Source organism: Tuber melanosporum, assembly GCF_000151645.1.
Source record: "Tuber melanosporum whole genome shotgun sequence assembly, scaffold_201, strain Mel28".
In the NCBI taxonomy this organism is placed as follows: Eukaryota; Fungi; Ascomycota; class Pezizomycetes; order Pezizales; family Tuberaceae; genus Tuber; species Tuber melanosporum.
In genome coordinates this window covers 93,868-115,254 of record NW_003298866.1, presented here as the reverse complement: position 1 = coordinate 115,254, position 21,387 = coordinate 93,868, and the positions used below count along the sequence as shown (strand labels likewise).

At 47.8% G+C, this 21,387-nt stretch overlaps 3 protein-coding genes; 2 read left to right on the top strand and 1 right to left on the bottom strand.

Annotated features, from left to right (window-relative positions):
* Positions 1–2,920: 2,920 nt before the first annotated feature.
* Positions 2,921–4,931, top strand: GSTUM_00000562001 (uncharacterized protein; the record flags this gene model as incomplete). XM_002837853.2 has 2 exons in its annotated part: positions 2,921–3,261; positions 3,574–4,931. The coding sequence occupies 2 exons, from the start codon at positions 2,921–2,923 to the stop codon at positions 4,466–4,468; spliced, it is 1,236 nt and encodes a 411-aa protein (XP_002837899.1). The 3' UTR covers positions 4,469–4,931.
* A 1,145-nt stretch (positions 4,932–6,076) lies between these two features.
* On the bottom strand, positions 6,077–8,269 carry GSTUM_00000561001 (uncharacterized protein; the record flags this gene model as incomplete). Its single annotated transcript, XM_002837852.1, has 2 exons — positions 6,077–7,418; positions 7,482–8,269. The coding sequence occupies 2 exons, from the start codon at positions 8,267–8,269 to the stop codon at positions 6,077–6,079; spliced, it is 2,130 nt and encodes a 709-aa protein (XP_002837898.1).
* Positions 8,270–14,098: 5,829 nt separating this feature from the next.
* Positions 14,099–15,761, top strand: GSTUM_00000560001 (uncharacterized protein). XM_002837851.2 has 1 exon: positions 14,099–15,761. Exon 1 carries the CDS (start codon positions 14,135–14,137, stop codon positions 15,623–15,625), a length of 1,491 nt encoding a protein of 496 aa, XP_002837897.1. The 5' UTR covers positions 14,099–14,134; the 3' UTR covers positions 15,626–15,761.
* The last annotated feature ends 5,626 nt before the right edge of the window (positions 15,762–21,387 follow it).

The following is a 21,387-nucleotide window of genomic DNA, read 5'->3' as shown; positions in this document are numbered from 1 at the left end:
TTATTTTGAAGTAGCTCAAGTATGGCGGGAGTCTTATGAGACCCCATTAAGTCAAGGGCAAAAAGACTCAGATGACTACCAAGTGCAGGAATTAAGTAATTAGTGAGGTATTTTGTAAATAAGGTATCATTCATATATGCTGTAGTATTATACTCAATCAAAACACTGGGATAATATCGTAGTTTTTCAGCTCCCAACCTAGCTCCTGTACCGTGAAAAATAATCATAGGTGGTATTCGGGAGATGCCATCAGCAAAAATACAGAGAACCAAGCTGGCCTGCCACTTGTCGCATCCCGATCAGCTTTCCTTCACCCACACTGTCTTCACCCCTGCCATATTATAGGTCTTACCCTGAAGGTATTCGAAAGGAATTGGGGTCTCGTCGAGATTGCAAATATTAAAAAGTGAATAATGACCAACCGGATGCACGACTGCAAAATCCCTGAATCGATTACCTCTTAGCTGTAAGTTTCGCCAGTTGAAACGCAACCAGTTAATAACAAGCATCTCATAATCAGAAGATAACTTTTACGCTTTTTTGGTGATACTGCGAAGGCTAATTTGATGGTGACCAAGAAACCCCCGAAACCACCCGTTACTGAATCTGAAGAGCTCTGGACTAGTGTTTGGATAAGTCTCTCAAAATAAGAATTGAGACTGAATTCGAAACCACCCCTGCCTCACTGTTCGTCCTGCTTTCCTTCGCTCTATAAACTGACCATATAACAGATCCTCTAATTGTGGCCATAGTACCCGCTGCGAAACTCCGATACTTTCTTCTTTTCTTTTTCCCGAGTTTCTTCCTACCTCCTCAATTCGATTTTTTGTTGGTACCCAGTCACTGATTGTAGTTTGTAGAATTTGATAGAAGTCAGCAGCTTCTTGTTGTGTGGGATGGCAATACATTCCCGGCTGGACAAGTGGAATGGAATGATGAGCCAGGAACGTAAGTACTCGCAGTTTTTGATTTTGGCTATAGCTTCGTTCTGGATGCTGAATTGGCTTTAAATCGTAAGAACATAGAGTTCGTTCCTTGATTGGCTTTGCATTTGGCCCCTGCTGGCGTTTTGGTGTTCGAATTGGACTCATGTCTTCTATCAGGTAATTGGTCTCTCTGTTCTCAGTTCTAAACATTCTACGTACTACACTTTGTCTTCCCTTTACTTCTCTATATATTCTTGTCTCATGCTGACTTGAACTCAACAATTGTCTCTGATATTGAGTCAATAATATCATGACTCTATATTTCACAATTATAAAACCTATAGTCATTGTCAAACTCTATTCACCGGTAGGCAAATACGAGATACTCATTGAACTCTAATAATAAGAAAACAAACACGGGTGAGTTGACTCATGCTCTATTTGATATAGTCTGTGCGAGTTTCTAATCTCGGCATCACTCCCAGTCACTTGATCTCTTGGCATGATCACTCTACCCAATTTGCGCCATAGCCAAGCCCGATTCCAGATGCCGGATTTAACGAGTTTTTACGGTAGTACAGGTACAGTGTGAACAAGTAGGGTACAGTACGGTATCGCAAAACGTCACGGTTAGCGGTGCGCATGGGATCGCCATAACGGGGAATGTGGGGATAAGGAAGGAGGTGTGTGCATGTGTATGTGTCGGTGTGTTATGTGAGTACGAGCATTGGTAGGGAGAAAACACCGCATGTGTTATTTATGTGTTATTGCCCAGTAATGGGTGGGGTGGGCGGTAATTTCTTTTCTTCTTCTGCTTCTTCTACGAGCAACGGGTCAGTCAGGGATCTGGTGCACCTGCCTAGAGCGCAGTGCGAGCACTGCATGCAATAGATGGCCAGACCGGTACTGGTATCAGAGATAGACCGGGTGTGGTTGGGCAGGATGTGTCCCCTTGCTGTGAGGTGGTGATGGGTTGGTTGGTTGGTTGTTTGGTTGATGCTGCAGGAATGGAGGAGGGAAGAAGGGAAGGAAGGAATAAGGGAACAAAAAGAGAAAGGAAGGAATTATTCTCGATGGTTTGGTATACTCGTATTGTCTTCTTCTTTGTCTCCTGCATTCCCTGTGGTTGGTGAGGCGCGCGATACTGGTAGACTACGAGTATGATACTCTCGTACTGAGCCCCTCATCTGGCGACGTCGTTACTCACTCGTCGGATCATCGTCATCTGTGAGGCAACAATAAATTTTGATAACAACAGCTCTCTTCTTCTCTTCTCTGCCTTCGATGTGGTGATACCACCACCGGTATGTTATTGCACGCTTGTAGCAACGTCCACCCGAGAGTTATCCCATAAATTCTGAAAAATCACCCCTTCTTTCGAAATCCCCCCCTTCCTGCGTGCCCGTTCCTTCCTACTCTTTACTTTTCTTGGTCGCTACTGTCCTGCAGTGCGCAGCCCAACTGCCGGTTCCCTCCCTCCCTCCCTGCCTGGCTGCACACTATCGATTTTTTTTTTTTTTTTATCGCCCCTCAAGTTTTCCAATAACAATGTAATCTTCCCTTTCTCTCCTAGTTTGGTTCTTCCATTTTCCGTCTTTCAGCTACGAGTATTCTTGCTGGGATTATGATATTTTTTTATTTTTTATTTTCCCCTTCTTGCTCGCGCGGCTAACCGTTTTGTTTTCGATTACCCTTTCGTGGTTGCAGTACGGGTCCCTCCTTCCCTCGCGCTCCCCCCCCCGCATTTTGCCATCTGTGTCGTCGCCGCCTTCGTCCTCCTCCTTCTCCCCCTTCTCCTCCTCCTCTTCCTCATTTGTTCTCACACACTCCTGATCCAATAGATTGATTACCGGGACAGCACAATACAATCCCATTCGGTTCGCTGCGATTTCTTACTTTTTGGAGCTTTTTTTTTTGTTGGGCCTTTTCGCCTTCTTCCTTCCTCTCCTCCTCCTTCAACCTCCGAAAACTTTTTTTCTTCATAAAAAAAAAAAATGGTCTACAATACTCGCCGAAAGTCCCTCTCGTTACCGTCGCTCGGGATTCATCTTCCACAGAGTTCGCGCTCTTCGCCTTCGTCGTCCACGACAAAGAGCGAGCCACCACAGAAGCGTGTGAAACGGGATCACTCGCCTCTGTCCGCTGGCGGCTACGACACTACCAGTCGCAACAACCTCCCACCCTCTCCGCCACCGGAATTTAGGATTAGCCATGAGGGCATCAACGATGAGATTGTATCTGGGGTAGTGGACGTCCTCGAACGGTCGGGGAATAGGCCGCATACTGTTAAAGAGTTGGCGGCGGTGTTGGCGCCTGTTCTTGGAGTTGTGGAAAAGTAAGTACCCCTTTCCCCCTGCTGATGTTCCCTTTTTTATTTTTTATTTTTATATTTATTTTTTGTTATTATTATTGTTATTTTTTTTTCTTCTGTCGATGGGGAATTTATTTTGGACTGCTTTTACCGGAGAAAATGGTGACCCCTCCCTTATCTCTCTGTGTCGGTGGTAAGATGCTAGGTGGTATGTGTGGGTGTGGGTGTTGTCGGGGAATTGTGGTTTCGCACTGTAGGGATGATGTCTCAGAAAAAGAAAAAAGAAAAAGAGAGTAGAGGTTGTCAAAGCGCTTTACTGACGGTTTTGGGTTGCAGCTCGGCTAATCCCCACGCAATAATTTCCTCTCGACTAAACACCTACCTCAAGCGTCCCTTCTCATCCTCATCATCGGCATCGAGCCAATGCGTACTTTCGAAAGAACTAATAACCACTCATCCGAAGCGCATATACTTCTACCTAAGTGCAATTCCTCACCAACCAATCCCAAACTCTCATCCTCCCCAACTTAGTGTCGTATCACCTACACCTGCCACCCCTTCAACGTCGGATACCGAGGACCCGGACGCCGAGGAAAACGAAGACCCCTGTCGCCGTCGCGAGATCTCCCCTAGCCCGGAAGTGGATCTGGATTTTACGTCACACGAACTATCACCCCCATCACCCGTGCCCAGCGCGACGAGTGGTACCACAGCTACAAGTACGAGCCTCTCGGGAGGTAAATCCGCCCTGTCATCCCCGCCGCTGGAAGGCGACGAACGAGAGTTCTCGCAATCGGCCATATACATCTGCCGACGAAGTGCCAGTCGCGAGACATCCAACCCACCCTCCTCCGTCGCCGGGGAGAAGCGAAATAGGGGCGAGTACGAATCGGATGGTCATGGGGAGCCCGGCGGGGACGGAATCCTGTTAGGATATTCGCACGCAGCGGTATCCGGTGTTGTTGGAGGCGTAGTAACGGGTGTCGGAGTCCTGGATGCTTCCGACGGGCTGGCGCACGTGAAGCGGGAGGACAGAGAGGATGACGAGGATATCCGGGAGAGCCGGGTGGAGCCGCCGGACGAGGAGGCGGTGGAAGTGGAAAGAACACGAGAAGAGAGCGAAAAACCCGTAGGTCTTGGCCTGGGCAATTGGGGTGGGGAACTAGAAAGACATTTGGGGTCCCCCGAGAGTGTGGAGCTGGACGAGTTGGATGACCTTTTTGACTTTTAGAAAATCCTCTTCATTCCCTTGAGCTCGTCTCACTTACCGTGTATTATTGATTGATCGATGGATGGCTGCGTGGACATGATCTATCTCCACTCCAATCTGCTCTTTTTCTACTACTACTTGCTTCCTTTTTACCTACTATGGTTGTGCCGCTTTTGTTGACTCTTCCTTCCTTCCTCTCTTCTCTTTCTGCGATTGGATTGGATTGCGATTACGCGGGTGCTGGTATTATTAGACGGGTTGGAGGGTTCTAGAACGCGCGAGGTCTCTCTCCTATCTTCTTTTTTCCCATTTTTTTCTTTCCAACTCGTCGTTTGGGATAGCTGTTTTTCGTCAACTGTCACAGAGGGCTTGGCGGTCGGGGAAGAAAAAATTATGTATGATAGGACAAGTTATCGCGGTTTTCTGGGAGTTGGAGCGCGGGTGGGGGTGTAGTTGTACAATATATCTTATATATTATATCATAGCTATCTACAGCATGGTACGAATACAGTACAGTACGTGATTAACGGTGTGTGTTTATCATGGTCGAGGGATGTGCGGGGCGAGGCGACTGATGCTGTTATCGTAGATTTACACCAATTATGCAATGCATAATATTGTACCGTAGTTTGGGACGGGATCGGATGGGTCGAGACGGGATTATCCGAAGTTGTTTTTTTTTTTCTTTTCTTTCTGTTTTCTCCCGTTTCGCGGGATGCAGGTGTTGTTGCAATGTGCACGTGTGAATCACGGTAAACCGGTAAGGGACTACCGTAGATTTAACATCGTAATCATACGTAAGAGCAAAAAAAAAAAGCGAGGAAAAAAAAAGTGGGAGCGCCCCTTGTTTTTTTTTTTTTCTTCTTTCCCCTGGCAGTTTGGAGGATCGGAAGCTTAGGTAAGTCAATGTAACTAACTATCTCCCCGTAATTCTCCGGATTCGACCTAAGCACGACCATGATAAGTTACTATTGCACTTCCCTTCCTTCCTGGACGGGCCAGCCTTGATATCGTTACAAACTACTCGTAAATTACCTCGCTATACGGTTTCCATCTGGGTGTACAGTACGGTAGTCTACGGTTATTGCATGATTTGATACTGGTATCATGTCTAGCTTGAGATCTCCAATCTACCGGTATACGAGTCATTGGTGGTGTTGTGGTGCGCTGTACTGGTCTGTACTGGTAGACTATCCTCGGTCGGTCGGTTGCTTGGACTTGTACGATATGCATCGTAGCTTGGCTACTCGAATGATAGATTGTGGGGTGAAGAAAAAAAACTACAAAATTTGGTCATGGCCCGCTGGAGTTTATATTTCTATTTCTGATGGACAGACGAAGGGGCCCCTCCTTATTTATCTCTACTCCCTCGACCGGGTATCATACCGCTTGGGAGAGTATATCAGTATGATATCAGAAACTCGCAGCTGCTGTGATCCTATTTAACCTCCCGTCTCATGCGGGTGCTGCCGATCGGGCCCTCAAAATGTATGATATGTACATAAAGGGAAATCTGCGTTGTGGGTATGATACTATCGATGCAGGGCCAAGGTTAAATGCTGGTATGATATGATATGATACAAAAAAAAAAAAAAAAAAGTCGAGATAATCCGTTTGCCTCATCCTTGGCTAAACACCCATGCTCAAATTCAGCCCGCCGATACCCAGGTCCTCACCCTCCTCGCCCAATATACCAACGGCCCCAGCGGTCCTTCTCCCAGCCGTTCTCCATAAAAACCTCTTGCTCCCAGCCTCCTCAGACCCCTCCTCATCCTGCATGGAATTGATCCCCGTATCCGCCGCCATCTTCTCATTAAACGCTTCGTAAAACAATTCGCCCTCTTCTTCAAAAGGTGGCCTGGTGTATGCCGGTCCACGCCCCATTTCCGCTGCCTTCTCCCATGCACGTTGACAACCTAACAGTACGCGGGACGCGGTGGCCCAGCCCGTTAGACGGGCAATTTCCCGCAATTTCATGACAACCCATTCCCGCTGTGCTTGGTCTTGGTACTGAACCGCTGCGAAAAAGATTGGCATTGAGGACTCGATCAACGAGGCCCCGAGAGCAGGGTTGATCTGGCCAGTGGGGTCGGTGGGGACGAGGCCTGCCGTGATGCGAGCAATATCTATTGCGAGTTTTGCCGTCTTCTGGGCCGCCACACCCGCAGCTACCATTGATACGGCCGGCATGGAGGGGTGGCATCGATGTAAGATTATTAAAGCCATGTTGTATAGTGATTGTAGCGTTGCGATAGAGTATGTTCTAAAGTAGATTGCTGCGCCAAAGGGTGTGTTTTGCACAGGCATATATTCGATAGGTAGAGGCTGGTATTCATCACCGAGTGACTCTTGGAAGACGTGAAAGGCCTTATAAATTTCTGCCCATTCCGTTTCCGCGAGGACAGTTGCGGCTTCAAGATCCTCCTCCGATGGAAGGTCATCCTTTGAAGCTGTAGCAGAGGGTTTATTAGGGTGGCGGGGAAGATTTTCTGCAAAGGCAGTAGGCAGACGTGGGGGGCCTGTGGGAGGTGGAATCATGCCAAAATGCATTTGATCAAGCGGGGGGCCCATTCCTCGGCCTCGGACCGCACCCGGAGGGCCTCTCATACCAGGTGGACCGCTCGTTCTCGGCGGGCCTCTCATACCCAGGGGTCCGCCAGCGCCTTGAGGTCCACCCACACCCCCAGGATACGGCGGAGGCCTTTGCATGCCGGGCCCACCTGCACCCGGGGGCGGCCCCCCTCTCCCTCCCCCTCTTCCCATTCCTCTCGGCGGCCCCCCCATCTCCGGTGGCGGGATCCACATACCCCCATTAGCCCTCTGCACGGCCTTCTTCCGCCTCAAATCCCGCACCTGGAAGTCGCAGAGTCTCCCTAAGAGCAAAAAAAAGTGGTCAGAAGAGCCATATGTTGTGCCTAGAGTGCCGATCCGCGCTCGGGGAGGGCATTGGCTCCAGAAGACATAGTCAAGACTGTAATGGATATGTCAGTAAAAGTATAGTCACAAAGAGCAGGTTTTTGTGGGTCATGCGTACACAAGAGGACACCCGCTCAGGACGGATTGGTAGCAGTCCATCTTCGCAAACCACCAAAACATGTCTTCCTGCAATTGCATTGTCTCCTCTTCCTTCCGACTGAACGGTGCGTCTGGCCTTTTCCCTGAACCATAAAGTCTCCTCTTCGATTTGCCCATCATGAACGCTGTAAGGTTCTTATCCGCTTCATTGGCAACGGCAACGGGCGGTCGTCTCATTCTCCGTAACCTGAGTAGGGAAGGCTGAAGTGCCGACTCTGCCGACTCGTAAGAACCCTGTCCCCCATCTGCCCTCTCTTCTTCCATCGTCGAAACTCTTCTATTCAGTTTGTCGAAATCAATCTCCTTCAAGAGTTGCTTTGCGCCGTGAATATGGCTGCTCCATTTATCATGCTCAGCTGCCATGGTCTCGTAATAACCCAAAACCAGGGTTGCGGTAAGAGTTGCTGCGTGCCCTCTATGTTTATCACTAGCAATCGCTTTCCCCAGTCTTCTGAGAGCGATATGATAATGCAGAAGCGAGGGGTGTGTTGGCCCACGGGTCAACTTGGATATGTGAAGACTAGATAGCGCTAATATCGCATGTAGAAGTGGTGGATGTGATAACGACAACATGGGGACAGTATACGACCACACATTTTGAGGGCCACTGAGCCCTGCACCTGGAGTGAAAGCGACGTGCGGATTCGGAGGGTGTCTCTCGAACAACGACAAGCTGGGACCTAGGACGTAAATGAAATGACAAAATATCTTGGCCGTCGTATGATTCATCAATGGCGAAGAAGTCATAGTCGGGTGATATGTCGTGAGGACCCCTTGATCGGGTAGGAACGACCTAAATGATATCCTAGTATTTGCTAGATGTCTAGAATACGGCTCAATAACGTTCGATATATGCGCTCTCGGACTTATCATCTCCTGTCCCGTAGGATCCATCATCATCTCATCCAAATCATGAACCTCATAATCGTCCTCATCGTCGTCCTCTTCATCGTACATCTCGTCGTTGTCGTCATCGTACTCGAGCTCAAGGTCGGCTGGTGCCTGGTGTAGCTGGATGAATTCCGGGCCGACAAAGTGGGCGCCGCTGAAGCTCGGGTCAGCAGTTGCGGTAATAGTCGACGGATTGGAAGACGGTCCCGGTGACCCCGACGACGTCGTCGCTACATACGGGTCAGCGTCGGGGAAAACGACGGAATGCCTTCAACGTAAGTTTGGGCCCACAAGTCAAGGAAAGAGGCAGCGATTATTGGTAAATACGACCCAGTGCAAATGTGCTTAGGAAATCAAAGGTTTAAAAGTAATCCCAAGAGGACTACCCTACCTCTAAGATGCCGAATAGGCGGCGCAGAGATATGGAGCAAGGGTGGTAGGGCACGAAAAGGAGGTACGTACGGCTCACAGTATTACAAGTAACAAGTGGGCGACGTGCTCTCAGGAGAAATCTACAGACTGTTCCAAGAACGAACTCACATGGGAAAGAGACGAAACCAAAGACAAATGTACACACCGGCGTCTGCACCAGCTCCAACAAAGTTCAAAGGGGAGACCTACGAATAAGGTTTTCATTATTTCTAAACATCCCCCCGAGTTCCTGAACCGGCTGGTTGAATTGTTCCCCGCCTGAGGCCACGGCATATTTCCGATCGATAGGGGGGTTAAAAGGGCATGGATCAGAGCTATTTGTAGCCGAAGGATGGGGGGGTGCATATGGAGTGATCGGAGTACTAGTATATACCCCAGAGCTTGGCCCGGAACCAAATACAGAGGGCGCCGACTCGGAATCTATAGGAGCGCTGAACTGGGGCCTGTCGCTACTCGTGGGTGATCCAGAAAGGGTTTCACCAACCACAGGATTCGGAACCTGTGGGTAGTATGATATGTATTGTTGCGCACCTTGGTCGTGTCCTTGGGTCACTGGAACCTGCTGAGGCTGGTTATATGAGCCTTGTTGTTGGAACTGGCCTTGGTGCCCGAGAGTATCTCCTAGTGATGTAAGAGGGCTTTGTTGACCCAGACCATGGAACATTTGCTGCTGCTGCTGCATGTGCTGCTGCTCTTCATATACACGTCTAAGATGAGAAGGCTTGCTCTGATCCAACGGTGCAACAGGCTCTGGTTGACGGTAGTTGACCGGCGGAGCGGGAGCAATTGGTTGCAATGCCGATCCCGATCCTGGGGCCGGAGCTGGTTGAATGGGATATGGCTGGATCAATCGCCTGTCCATTGAACCCCCCGCAGCCCCCATCATCCCCGGGCGATACATGCCATTCATACCATCCTTGAAAACTACGCGTTGGTTGTAACCCTCACATACTCGTTTGGATTTGATGCAGTTTGCACACGTTGGCCGTTCCTCTCCGCACTTTATGCGTCGCTTCCGGCAAGCTACAAAGAGAAACAAAAGAGTTGCTCGTTAGCCACAAATCCTCTTGCTTTGGAGTATTTTATTCACCCACCCTGCACTACCAGGGAGGGGGTGAGAAATAGCGTAGCATACTTAAGCAACCCGTTTTGGTTCTTTTCCGCGAAGCCTTCGCAACTGCAGCCGCACTCGATGGAGCTGTTTTAGCATTCCCGCCATCCCCACCGTCGGTTGGGGATACCGCTGCATCATGTACTGTTGAACTTGACGAGGCGGCGTCAGTTGTTTCGGGAGGGGGGTTCTCATTGCCCGATTGTTGCGATTGTTGTTGCTGATCGGGGGAACCAGTTTCATCGTCTCCACCAACAGCCAGATGCCCTTGTGGCAATTGGGACTCCATCATGTGTGATTGAGGAAAGCTGCCAATAGGGGGGGAAAAGAGGGGGGAAAGAAGGGAAAGGCGATAGCGAATATCTCCGATATGATAGCCGGGACCACAAATAAATGCGATAATAGTATCTCGGAAGGCAATATTGCGTGTTGCGCAGCAAATCCTTTATCAGACGAGAAGTTGATGAGAAGGGTATAAGGGAATTTTGTCGACACAGGCTCGCTTGTCGTCGCCCCGGATGCTGCTGATCAGACGAGGAGTGATGAGATAGGCGAGTAGAAGGTGGATATAAATCCTGTTTCCCGATTCGCTTAAGAGCGGACAGATCTTTGCCGCCACCCTGTGATTGTGACCTATCCTATCATAGCCCGCCAAAGACCCCCCCCGTTCTGCACACCACACCGCCATCTTCACCCTCACAGATTGCCTGTGCACCTCAGCGTTCGCCTTCAGGCGGGATTCGGTAGGGGGGAACTATAAAACCCTAAAAAAAAGGTGGTGGTTGGCCCAGGGGACACTGCTATGGATCCTCCTTCCTAAATCCGAGAAACTGAGTGTCCCTCTTTTGTCTTGTCGTGTGCACTGTAGATAGTATTGTACAATTACTGTACCCGTACGGGGAGAGAGCGACAACGGAAGAAAAGGATCCCACAAAGGAGAAAGCAAGGGGAGGACGAGGAAGTTGTGGAACGGAGAACAGGCCGCAGAATATGCACGAATCTCGAGCAGCAGTGAGAAGTTTTGATACACGGCTACAAGTAGGACGGTCTGGACTACAACAGAACCTGAGCTAAAATACCTATGAAGGGGGGAAAAGAAATACCGATACGGCAGAGTAAGAAACAACGCTGATTGGAATCGTGAAAAAGAAATATTATTATTATTACGGTGAATAAGTCCAGACAAGAATGGGGGGGTAATGAAGTGAGGCGGGGGCGAGAAAGTGTAAAACGTGGAAAAGTGCAACCTGATCAACACTCGAGTACCGTACCCAAAAGTCTTCACCGGGTGCATGGAGAAGCTGGGAGGATGGAGAGCGGCGATAATTTGCAAGGGAATTTTTTGCTACCCCACAGGTACCTCGAAGGATTCACCTTTTTTACCCATGAAGTACCCCTTGCTCGTCACCCGCCCAGTTTCGCCATGCCCTCGGTGGAGACTGGATACGATACCCTATGTGGTCTCCTATGAGGGTCACAAAATGGGTACTCGAGTATCAGATCACTTTGCCAGAAAATATCATGGAAAACATGCGCAAAAAAAACAAAAAAAGGGGATGGGGTCCGGGGGGGGCTTGTGCCAGTACTGTAACGCTATCAATAGAGTGCCCGAGCCAACCGTAATGCACGACCACCAGGGACAGAAGTGAAGGTACTATGAATGGAAGTGCAGTACGCTATTGGATCAAGATAATTGGTACAATATACGAGTAGGTTTATCGACTACCGTGGGGTTATCTCCCGGAAAAAAAAAAAATCGCATTGCCGGCTACCTCTCGGGGCATTTGATGCGATGGGATAACCACGATAAAAGGTCTGCAGAACCAAGGTCCAGTCTGAGTTGAGTGCTGCCTCGGAGAAGTGCCGGCGCAGAGGTATATCTGGGGCCATATAGACTGTGACCAAGTGCTTGTCCCGGTAGTTACGGAATACGGGATCATGTCTGCCCTCTTCCGAGCGTAGCGCGCACGGCACAAAAAAGCACGCCGAGGGAGCAAAGTTAGAGGGAGAAACATATCTCAGGTCGGGGGAGAGACACAAGCAATGCGTTTTTTTCCCCCTTTGAACCATCGCAACGTCCCTCCCTTACTGGATGGGGGTTCCCTCGGGCTAGGTGAGTATGATACGGCAAGGTACTTTTTTTCTTTCTGATACTTGGTATCAAAACTGGTACGAGTGCTATCCGTATCATGGATCAAACCCCACTGCTCGAGAATCGTAGTCACAGCGGTCAGTCAGGAAAGGTGCGTGTTGCTTTTTTCATCATTCCAACAAAGCCAAAACCTAGCAGCTTTTCATCTTTTCACCTTTTTTTTTTTTTTTTTTGAGCCGTCTCGCATCTTCAAAGCATCCTTGTCTGCGAGAATTTGGTGAGCATAATGGAAAAAGAAAAAATAAATAAGATACCCAATATACCTCTTCAGCTGGATCTGTGAGGCGTCGGGCGCCGTCGGATATTGTATTGATGATGAAAATTGGCACGTATGCTCAGTGGTAACTTATCTATTACCTAAGCAGACCGCATGGCATGATAACCCAGCCAGCCCAAGTACCCAAGAGCTCCCATAAACTAGAAGGCTCGTGTGCTGGTAAAAGATGCCGTATCATACAGTGCCAGCATAGTGTTTGGGTTTCTGTAGGCGCTGCTGTTGCTGTTGCTGCTGCTGCTGTTGTTGCGCTGTATTCAGACAGAGTTGGTGCTTGCGGCAACCTCCGATGGGAGCATATCGTGGGTATGATACAGTTGTAACTATTCAAAGCAATCCAGTCAGATTTGGGGTCGTATCTATGTTGTGGTACAGACACAGCACGAAGCTTCTGCTAACTGGGTGCGCGGTACGACGGTTGGGTCCGAGAACAGGCGCCGCCATATGACCATCGGTAGTGTAGGATATGACATCTAACTGTAGGAGGCAGTACCATACGGCAGTGGGTAGGAGAGATGTCTTTGAAATACTTGTACCGGTATGCCGCGTTCCTGGTGGTACTAATTTCAAATGCCAACGGCATGCTCTTGTGCCGTACCGCTTCCAGGGCCACGATAGATAGGCGCAGACATAAAATCTACGTAGCATTACACGCAGAAGGCATGGAATGACCCAACGTGGGCATTCTCTAGGCTACCGCTCCACTAGCGATGCAGGATTCGTGACCAATGGCTTAACTCTACCAGTACGATCTACCTGTAGCATCTTAAAAGCAACCTTTTCCTCCAATCCCCCACAAAAGGGAAAGAAAAGAAAGAAAAGAAAAAAAAACCCAATATCATACCTTGATCGTCCGGCAAGTCCCGTGAAACTCACGCTTGCAATGACTATTTTAAAAACCACCTCATCTACGGTGCACTTGTATCAATTTTGCCACAAAGCCACAGGGGAGGAGTGCTGGTGAATGTAACCTCGAAAATAGAATAGATGAGCTGCGGTAAGTTATCGACAGGAAGTGGGGTAGTATTTACCCACTCAAGTTTACTAGAAATGATACCACGTGGATGCTTGTACGAGTGCAAGTACAAGTACAGTACTTGGATGGGAATGTCGAATACTGAGTACAGTACAGTACCGGTACTGTACTCGGACCTGTACCATGCATGAATAATAACACAGTTAAGATAAGTGTAACGTTGCAGGGCGTAAATACTCGTATATATACTTTCGGGTTTCTCGGCGTAGCAAGAGCCGATTACTCGTACTATCGAATAGAATTAATTAAATCGATAAGGTTAAAGTAGTACCAATGGCTAAATATAGAAATTATCTTAGTTCGGGGAGGGGGGGTTTGGACAACATGCAATCCCGGTACGGTACTTCTCGAGTGCTCAGAATTTCTCCGCATCACATTGCTGGGCAAGTCTCCCATTAGTCAGAAGTCCTAACCCTTGGTTAAGTTACGAGTATCATACTTTGGGTTGTGATGATTAGCCGGTGTACAGTCACACAGCCCGCGCAAGACGCCGTTCGTGTCACATGGTAGGAAGAGGCTCTGGTTCTAAACAGGAAAGGTCTAACTTTTAGCCTTAATCCAGAAAATTTTGCTTTGGTAACAGCCTGCAAACGCCCTGCACAGATTTCGTATCCACTACGACGCCGAGCTCACAAACCTCATCGTCACCAGTCAATCCCGATTATTATTATTATTATTATCGCTCTAATTTGTCCTCCGCCTCCACCTCCCCACCCATGTTTGCGGTCAGCGGATGGAATCTCGAGGCTGGGCCAACGACTCAAGTCGATGAGTCGGTCAAAAAGAAGAAGCGCAGATCAAAGTCCTCCAAGTCCGCATCGAGCAGCAATGCTACTCCAATTGCGAACAAGAGATTCCCAGCAAAGAAGCCCGAACTAGAAAAGGAGACCCCCAAGTCTAAAGGGGAAAAGCAGATTGTGGTGACTTCGGAAAATGTTCTCGTGTTATACGAGAAGATTATTGAGGGAAAGAAGCCAGCTAAGAAGCAGAGGGATCGGAAGAAGAGCAGGAAACCAGCAAAGACAGATCCTTCGGAGGTAGCAGCATTGACCGTGGCGAAGAAACGGAGCAAACCCCACGACGAGGAAGGCGGCGAGGGATTGACTTCCAAGACTATCGAAGGTGCAAAGGAAGGGAACTCGACACAAAATGATAGCCAGACCGTTCTCCTTAGAGAGAAGAAAGAGCCTCGGGGAGTGATAAGGAACGCAAATACAGTATCTGCCACGGCTAATACCGAAGCCCAGTCTGACTCGGCCGATAAAACTCCTGGATCGGCCCCCATCTCTACCTTAACTCCCCTCCAACAGAAGATGCGTCAGAAACTCTCTTCAGCCCGGTTCCGGCACATCAATGAAATTCTCTATACCACATCGTCCAACTCCTCCCTCAGCCTATTCCGCGAACAGCCCGAAATGTACCAAGAATACCACACGGGTTTCAGGCGGCAAGTCGAGGTCTGGCCCGAGAATCCTGTTGACGTCTTCATCAAGCAGCTACAGGAGCGAGGAAGGGTCAAATTTGAGCGGGGCCATAATAAAAAATGGAACTCTAATGCTGGGAAGAACCTATCCCCCCTCCCAAGAGACAAAGAGGAGGGGTGGTGTACGGTGGCTGATCTTGGATGCGGGGATGCCAGAATAGCAGCTACGATCAACCACCAGAAGCCCTGGGGTAAAGCCAAAGTCAAAGTCCTTTCTTACGACCTCCAGGCTAGTAACCCAGACGTAACTGTCGCCGATATTTCACATCTACCCTTAGAGCCAGATTCGGTAGACGTGGCCATCTTCTGCTTGGCACTTATGGGCACAAATTTCTTGGACTTTGTCGAGGAGGCATATCGGATCCTGAGATGGAGAGGTGAACTTTGGGTTGCCGAAATCAAGTCCAGGTTCAACTGTCCTAGTGCAAATGAGGTAGAGGATGATGCGGAGATGGAGGGAGGGCTGAAAAAAGGGGCCGAGCCCTACAAACCATTTGTGGATGCACTTTCCAAGCGTGGCTTTGCTCTTAGGGGGACAGTAGATGATGGGAACAAGATGTTTGTGAGGATGGAATTTGTGAAAATGCAGGAAAAGGCAGAGAAGGACGGTGGAGGCGGTGAGAGCTGGGAGCCCAGGGTGAAGAAGAAGAAGTTGAAGTTTGTCGAGAAGGATGAGGTTCGAGAAGACCAAATTTTGAAGCCTTGCGTATATAAATTAAGATAGGATGGTCGCCATGAGAACCTAACGCTGGTTGCATTGCATTTGATCTCGGCTGTTAGGAAGCAAACATGTACAAATAATAGGAGCCTATGATGCAAACCCCAATGGTGGGAAGTAAATTACGTGGCTATTAAACGAGCGGACAGACAGAACCTACATTGAATTTCTTCATCAAACTTCACTTGATTATAAGTACAAGAAATAGTGACTTCTACTAGCTTGCCATATGATATTAGTAGTTACATCCTAACGCTATTGAGATTAGATGGTTCCCACAGAACTTACGGTAACGCTACCGTATGATACCGTAAAAACTCAAATAGAAGAAACATGTGCTTTGGAGTAGTTTTAAAGTTAGTCATGCCAAGACGCTAGGATAATCACGTCAATACAAATTGCGAAGTATGAGATATATAAATTCTAAAAATAAATGCTTCATTTTTTTCAGTCAGTATCACTGATGATATATTCTCCATCAAGTTTATCATGCTCAACCTCCAACTCTGGAGTTTGATCTTGTTCCTCCTCTCCATTCTCATCCTCCTCAACCATCCCACTAGCCACCATTGCCCCATCTGCCCAGTCCTTGATCCCATCAACAAACAGGGAAGTGTCAAGACCTTTGATGGAGATTTCGGAATCTTGACTTCCATCTATAGGGAGCAAGAGGCCAACTGCTGTGAATGCCTGTTTAACAACACGGGTCTGGTTTGTTGTGAACCTTTCCCAAGCCTCACTGAGAGCTCAGGTATAAAGAGCCCTTCTCCTCCCCATCATACTTCCCTGCAGTCGACCTCCCTCTGCTAACAATGGCTCTTCCTTGACCTCTATCTCGTCAACCTTTTCTTTGAGAACCTCCTATGAGTAAAGGAGAGTTAGTAACAGTATTGATGAGTACCCTCTTCTCTTTGATTTTCATATAAAGTATTAGTGTGTAATGATCCCTCCTTAGATAGTTAGTTCTTGGCGATGGGGAACGATACTTCTCTTCTTCTTCTGTTTCTTTCCTTAGTCTTATGATATCACTAGGCCCCCACCTACGTTACCGATAGTACAAGACCTCTGTCTTCTATCGGGAACACCTATTGTAAGCTTTCTCTAACTCTTCTTCATGAAGAGCTTTCCTTGGTGTAATGATAACATTGCATTAAAGATAAAGATCGTAAAGGTGTTTTATATTCGTTGAAGTAATAAATAGGAAAAGTACTTAGAATTCAATCTAATTTATTTATACTAGTACCGCCAACACTGGTATACAACCAGTCTCCCCCCACGCCCCATAAATCAAACTATCTAAAATACACTACTGCGGACCATTCCACCTTGCAGCCACTTCCCTCAAACATAAATCCAAAAATCACTACCTAAGTGGGCTCATGGGCGCTCGCAGCGACTAGTGCTGTCCTGGATTAATGCGTCTTCCCACCTCGCTACCCAGTGGTGACTGTCTCATACCCTCACCCCTATCCGCCTCCAACACAATTTGGTCCACATACTCAACAAAGGAAACATACAGTCTGTCCCAACATCCCTCCCTCCTCTTGTAATGCAACCCAAGGTGTAACGTGTTCATAAGGTTCTAATCATGTTGTCGGTAATAGATACAATAGTTGGCAGGTGGCCTGCTCTTCCAGAGAGAAGGAGAGAGCTGAGAACTAAAGGAGGCTTCGTGGGTGTACTAAGGAACAAACAAACCAAGTATCAAAACGATACTTAAAACAATACATAAAACAAAACTAAGTATCAAACGATACTTAAAACAAACCAAGTATCAAAGCGATACTTAAAACAGTATAAAACAAAACTAAGTATCAAACGATACTTAAAACAAACCAATAACCGAGTACCCATACCGGTTACACAAAGTTCAAATATCCTTCCGCCAACACCTAACCACAAAAGGGGCAGCAGGGTTCCTTCAGCAATCCATTAGCCTTAGCCCATTTCAAGACCACTGATGTTCGCGTCGCCAGGTTCAGCTCGTCCCACTGCAAGTGCTGAGAATGCCAAAATTGATCATGACATATCCGTAAGCACCGGGGGCGTTTCTCGAAGTGCTCCGCGAAGGTGGCGTATTTCTTGGTGGCTGCAGCAGAAATGGCGGTACCACAACAGGGACACTCGCACCGCCGTTAGTCAGGTAAAAAGAACCACTTCTTCAGCAGTGTCATCTCACCTGGTAAGACGCAGCCACTACCATCGTGTCTCTTCTCGCACCGGGTGCAGGTCGTAGAATCTCCTATCAACACTGTCCCCCCATTCCTTTCCACTATTAATGTGCTGTCAAAGGGGTTACCTGCCACAACCAGCTCCCCATTTACAATCCCAACATGGTGAGGGATTCCCAGGCCCAGCCACTGATAATCCACCTACCAACACTTCCATCTCAGGACTGCCGAATTCTTATACAAGTCTTCATCAGCAGGGCATCTTGTGCATTGCGGGGGCACTCAGTCCAGTGGTGTCTGCCTTTCTTCCCTTCACAACTGTCATGGCCGACCAAGCCCGTCCCACTGTGGATCTTTAACAAAACGTAGGAATCTGTTCGAGTTAGGCCCTGGAGGTGTCGGGCTGCTTTCGGTTTCCGGGCATAATACTTGTACCCTTCCCTAGCGTGTCAGGTCTCCCACTCTTCCTTACGCAGTTTCCTAGCCAGTCCTGCATGACCAATCCCAAAGCTAATCCCTTTCCAAAGCAGGGGGCCCAAGGGGTGTCCAACACATGCCTTAGCCTTCAGGTCGACGATCTCATTACCATCAATACCCATTTGACCAGGTACCCAACCGAAACTGAGGTGAGAGAATTCATTCAACAAGGGAACCATTACCTCCCACAACTCAGCTGAGTCACCATCTGAAAACATGTTGTCAACCATGATGAGGGCCGATACACAGTCTAAGAATACATGAACTGGGCGTCCCTTGGCTATACCCTGTGCATGCCGCTGGGTACACACAACAGCAAACAACTCGCATTCCACAATGCTCCAGGATGGAGGAACTGAGCACCTGTCAACATGGGTCAAGGCCCCTCTTTCAAATACCGTCCAAGCCACATCAGCCCCCTCAGAGAACTTGGATCCGTCTGTGTACATAACCACATCCAAGGATGTACAGAGATCCGTGTAAAGTACCCGGTAGTGTGCGGCCATCACTGCCTTGCCTTTCCCAATCGAGACTGTCGAGCGACAGGTGAGCTCCTTCTCCAAAGTCTGCCGATACACCACAATGTCTTCCTCTTTCTACTGTAGCTGTATTTCTCCGAACCATGGATGCTGGTCACAGTACTGGTAATTGATAAACTGACTATAATACCTCCGTTGTAAGTACTTTTCCTGAATAGCAACAGGAGGCATTCCGAACTCGGCTAGCAGTATGGTATTCGCCAACCTCATAGGTGTTCGAAACACGGATTGGAGGCAATCGTTAACGTGAATCTGAATTTGCTTCACATACGATACGTGGTTGGTTACAAACTCAAGTCCATAGTAGACAGTTGGAAGGTAGGCTGCCTGCACTAGGCGGTATGTCTCCCACGCTCCTAACCCACCAACACTCCCAAACCTTCTCCCCAACGCTGAAATCCTTCTCCTAACACCCAACCCCCTTTCCAACCAATACTTTATATGAGAGGAAAAGTTAAGAAATACATTAAACCTATACCTAAGAACCCGTAAGTTCTCCGAAGGCAACACCATTTCTCCTTGTAATTTCATTCCTTCCCATGAATTATCTCCAAACCCAATCCACTGAGTCTTGAGGGCACTGAACCCCATTCCCCTGGCTCTGGCTATGCAGTAATAGTCCGTAAATATCTCTCCCACATGGTAGCGGGCAGCCTTACTTGATTCTGCCGCTACCAAAATAAACCCATCATCGATGTATAAGACTACCAACTGACGTACACCAGGAGAGTATCGCATGCGTGGCCTGAATATATCTACTACGTACCCATTGAAAAGGAACGGAGAAAGGGGTGAGCCCTGGGGTATCCCTTTACTGATATGGTAGGGGTGAGAGATGTATCCGTTGAAGCGAAACTGTACCAACCGACAGGAAGCCTACCGCTGGATCCATTGGCAAAGGTATACGGAGCACTCCCTGGCCACCTGTAACCGGTACGGGTACTCGGTTATTGGTTTTGTTTTAAGTATCGTTTGATACTTGGTTTTATTTTATGTTTTGTTTTAAGTATCGCTTTGATACTTGGTTTATATTAAGTATCGTTTGATACTTGGTTTTGTTTTATGTTTTGTTTTAAGTATCGCTTTGATACTTGGTTTGTATTAAGTAACGTTTGATACTTGGTTTTGTTTTATGTTTTGTTTTAAGTATCGCTTTGATACTTGGTTTTGTTTTAAGTATCGTTTGATACTTGGTTTTGTTTTATGTTTTGTTTTAAGTATCGCTTTGATACTTAAGGAGTTTTACCAAAGAGTATCAATTGATACCTTTGATTAGTTTCGTTCATGCTAAGATATGAACAGATTTGTGTATTTAAAGACCGCCAGTTTCTATGATAGAAAAGGCAGACTTCGACAGACAGTATTTCAATATACTTGGTTGAATGGTTACTTCTTTGTTCCTCAGTACACCCTCGAAGCCTCCTTTAGTTCTCAGCTCTCGCCTCCTCTCTGGAAGAGCAGGCCACCTGCCAACTATTGTATCTTTACCGATAACGTGATTAGCACTTTGCGAACACGTTACACCACCAGAAAGTCTGACAGGAGATCGACATCAATGTTATCAAACTCTCCTTTGATGTCCATTGACAAGATCAATCTTTTGTACCCTTTGTTCTGTCGTACGAACTTAAAGACTACTGCTATGGCATCATGAACACCATGCTTATGTTGAGACTCAAACTGTGTTTTTCCCAGATCAAGGCAGGCAGCCAGTCTCAACAGGACAATGCATTCTACTACTTTTACCAGTATTGGCAGGAGGTGTATCATCCTCCACGATTTCACAATATTGTACCTAGGTTTGTCTAGCTTGGGTATGAGTACCACCTCAGCCTTGTACCAGTCTGAGATATCGTGCCATAACCTGTAGTCCACCAGGCGCCTCAATGTTGCTATATCTCTTCGTTTCCAAAACCGTTGGAAGGGATAACCAATATCATCCTCGCCTAGGCCTGTGTTCGTAGGGGACCTAGCCAGGGCAATTTCCATCTCTTGAGCACTGTCCATATTAATCTTGGAATCCTCCCTGGGGGTGGGGTCGACAGGAGACAACTGTTGTGCAATCAGGTTACTAATGTCTGAATGTATAGTAGCATAGGACCTATCAGTTTGTGCCATGGAGGGAAGGGTTCGCTTAGCTTCTAACTTCCGTGCCAACTTAAAAATGTCTGGCTCTTGGCTCTTGGCTATCTTTTTCCTGATATGTTTGAATCTAGCCCTTAGCAGGCAAGCCCAGTAGATATATTGGACCAACTTGTAGTCCTCCATCTGCTCCACGCTGTGCTTGGAGTATTGACATAGCTGGGCCACATCCAACCTCATTCTGTCCAATTCCGGTGTCCACCACTAGTACTGACCTCTGTCAATGGAGGTCCATGGGAGTGCGTCCACGACTCGTCTCACTCCTTCCCATAACTTCTCATCTTCTACCTCTTGCAGGGCATCTAACTGTTTTCCAACCTTCTCCCATACTACCTTCTTCCAGGCTGGCCTCCTACGCATGATGTTATCAGAAAGATATATTGCCAACTTAAGGGCTTGAGCACTATGCTCACAGCCAGCGGCATCCAGGTACCGATGT